The 3,126-nt window shown below is 35.2% G+C and overlaps 1 protein-coding gene across 2 annotated transcripts in view; it reads left to right on the forward strand.

Annotated features, from left to right (window-relative positions):
- Positions 1 to 3,126, forward strand: part of LOC111871772 (protein gone early) — a gene marked incomplete at its 5' end in the record, with an annotated part of 63,628 nt that overhangs the window by 33,136 nt on the left and 27,366 nt on the right. For both annotated transcript variants that reach the window (XM_033754406.1, XM_033754407.1), the window contains 1 exon segment: positions 1,419 to 1,517. In XM_033754406.1, the coding sequence (XP_033610297.1) occupies positions 1,419 to 1,517 (99 nt within the window).

Consider the following 3,126-nt stretch of genomic DNA (forward strand, 5'->3'; position numbering starts at 1 on the left):
TTTTCCTTCACCTGAGGTCGGAAACAGATGCAGTTTCCGAAACATCATGTTTTTATTTGTTATCTTAAAAACCAGGACGATGGATAAAGTCCAAAAACCCAATATATCAGTGTGTTATACACCATCGTCAGAATCCTATAGTAACTACTAGTATTGATGGAATGTAATATAAATAAGCATGTATTGAAAATGTTGTGTATAGTTTTCCTGTGAAGCAAGAATTTCAACTAAAGAATATATTAATTGTTTCCAAACTACTTGTGTACTAATTATGGTTATTTCCTTTCTCTTAATGCAGTGCAATTTTGCTGTAATGAAGTGAAGGTAATTAATTGCCTTTCTCAAAGGTGAATGTTTGAATTTACTACAGGCCAGTCCATTTCAGTGCACATCTTCCATAATGCGTTTGCCTGAGACAAGTTTGTTCTTCCAATTGTTCCTTGTTTTCAAACAGACCATTTTCCAAGAAAAGACTCGCATACACATACATATTCATGGACATGCAAACATTCTTTGGCTGTATGGTTTCTGAGAGTCTCGGTCTCTATTTTACTAGATTCCTGTTCCCCTCTGCCTCCATCTGTCAGTTTTCAGCTGTCATAAATCTTCCAGCCTTCCTACTTTTCTTGTACCTTGTAGCTTACTTTAAAAAATGTATTTGGCCAACCTTATTTGAACCACTCTTATCAGATGCCTGACCACTTCAACTTTCTCCTTTTAATATCTGCTACCAGATCAGGGGACCAAAATCCCCTGTAACTCTCAACTGACCTATATGTGCGGTCCATCATTTCCTCCTTCATTTGATAACTATAACAGTAATTGAAGAACTTCAAAATTTATAAAGCAACTCTTTGTGTGAAGTTCTCAGTTCTTATATGTTTCAGAATTTTTTAAGTCCAAATATTTTCCTTAGCATTTTGTTTTCAGACCCCCTTCATTTATATTTCATCCTCAGGGTAATAAACCAGAGGCCAAAGTCACATTTGTGAAAATAGGCTTCAATGCAGAGGAGAAGCATTAAAGGACACATGCTCGCCTTTATGTCCCTCCAGCTCCTGAGATGGGAAGATAAACGTATTTCCACATCTTTTGGCTTATTTTGGACTTCACCCATCGTCCGGTATATAAAAAGACANATTTCCACATATATGAGTTGCCCTGTGACATGGCTTTATTCATTTTGCTTCCACTGTAAGCGCCCTCACCTGCTGTCTCTATTGTGAACTTGGCCATCTCAATTCTCATTTATTCCGTATCTTCATTTTCTAAAATGTCAAAGGGATCCTAGGGATTTGCATCTCTATAAGACATGTCCATGTTGCAATATCATCTTTCCTATGAGATTCAAGTTAATTTAATTTTAAAAGCCTTCACAGTTACTACCTGAATTTATTTATTTTTATATTTTGTTGCAGGTGAATGAAATGTTTGACTCAACTCGCAATCAAGTGAGGAAGAGGGTAGAACGAGCAGAATGGATTCCACCTGAACTACGAGCTTTACAACTGGAGAAGGTATCTTAAAGTATTTAGATTATTACCATCCAGTATGTTCGTCATATATAGTGTTTGTTCTTAAAAATGTTATGCTGATTTTCTTGCTTTTGTTTTATGAAGTGGATGTTTGAACTTCTTTGATGAAAATGCATCACATTAATAAAAGTGGATTTACAGTATATTGGCACTTACTTGGGTCACAGGAGGGCTGATGAAGCATAAATAATATAAAAACATGAATAGTACAAAATTATATTGAATTCAACTCACACATACTCGAACAGTGCATGAAGAACTACATATAATGGTTTATGGTATAAAATTTATAACTCTTAAGTACAGTATAGTAACAACGCAGTAGCATGATGGGAAGGTTAATTTTTTACCTTAAGGCAAATAATTTGCAGTACAGCCCGCTGCGAGCCTTGGTCTTATTGAGGAGGTATAGCTCCAATCTTTCTTAGCTTTCAGCACTAGATAGAGGTGAGTGGTTAGTGTCATGCCCATGCTGCTTCATCCACTGGGAAGGAGCCCAAATATCTACTGGACAGGAAGCTGAGTGTGCCCCAGATTTGATCAAGAATTTGTGGCAAAGAGAAAATCTCCACCTCCATGAAAACTAACTCTCATTCTCTGACATTCAAAGATAGTGACTGAGCTATGTGGCTCATTTCAGTCTCTGTCTGACCATTTGTATGTTTCTGTGTTTCCCAGTAACAGATTTTATAATGTGAAGGGTGCCATAAAGGAAACTGATAATGGGGGGTTATAATGGGAATGTTAGGAGAAAAACAAGAACTTTGTTTGCAGGTAGATTTGTACATGGAAATTTGACAAGTGGAAATAATTTTGTGAATGATTGAACAACTGCAGATGGATAAGTTGGTAATCAGGAACTTCTTTCAGTTGAGAACAAATTCTTCATGTAATATTGTATCTGAGCATCCTGTTGCATTGGTTGAGCACTTGATATATATTGTGACATGACAGCTGATGGAATAATGGAACAGGAAGAGGTGGCAACACACTTTTCCTTGGAAAGAGTCACACAACAATAGAGGACACAATCACTTCCAAGGAAGAAAAGGTGGAATTGCTGTTGCAGTAAGAGAAGACATTCTGCACAGCAGTGAAGACCTGCTTTCGCTTGTTTCAATTCATTCATTCATTTCATTTATTTTCCATATATCCATACAGGTAAAAAGCTAGGATGTGGAAATAGTCCCTTTGATAATAGATGTGTCAAGATACATATAATAAATTACATAAGTTACATAATTAAAACCACATAGATATATTTGCCACAATATAGATAATAGAATAAAAAACTTATACAATTATAATTAATAAACATAATTTAAAAAGAACATTACTATAAAAACTTAAAATTAATACAGTTTCATTCAAATTACCCAAATTAACTGAATTAAATGCATTATAAATTTACACACTTATGACCAATTATCTTTCCTTCTTTCTTTCTTTATTTCGTTTTCCCATAAATCAAAATACATTGATACAGGACTCGTCATATATACATATACATATCCTCCACTTTCCATAAACATACATACAGGCAACAGACCCAGGATGTGGAAATAGTCACCAAACACATACACAAAGTCAC

The sequence above is a fragment of the Cryptotermes secundus genome, unplaced genomic scaffold (genome assembly GCF_002891405.2).
Source record: "Cryptotermes secundus unplaced genomic scaffold, Csec_1.0 scaffold785, whole genome shotgun sequence".
NCBI classification, from domain to species: Eukaryota; Metazoa; Arthropoda; class Insecta; order Blattodea; family Kalotermitidae; genus Cryptotermes; species Cryptotermes secundus.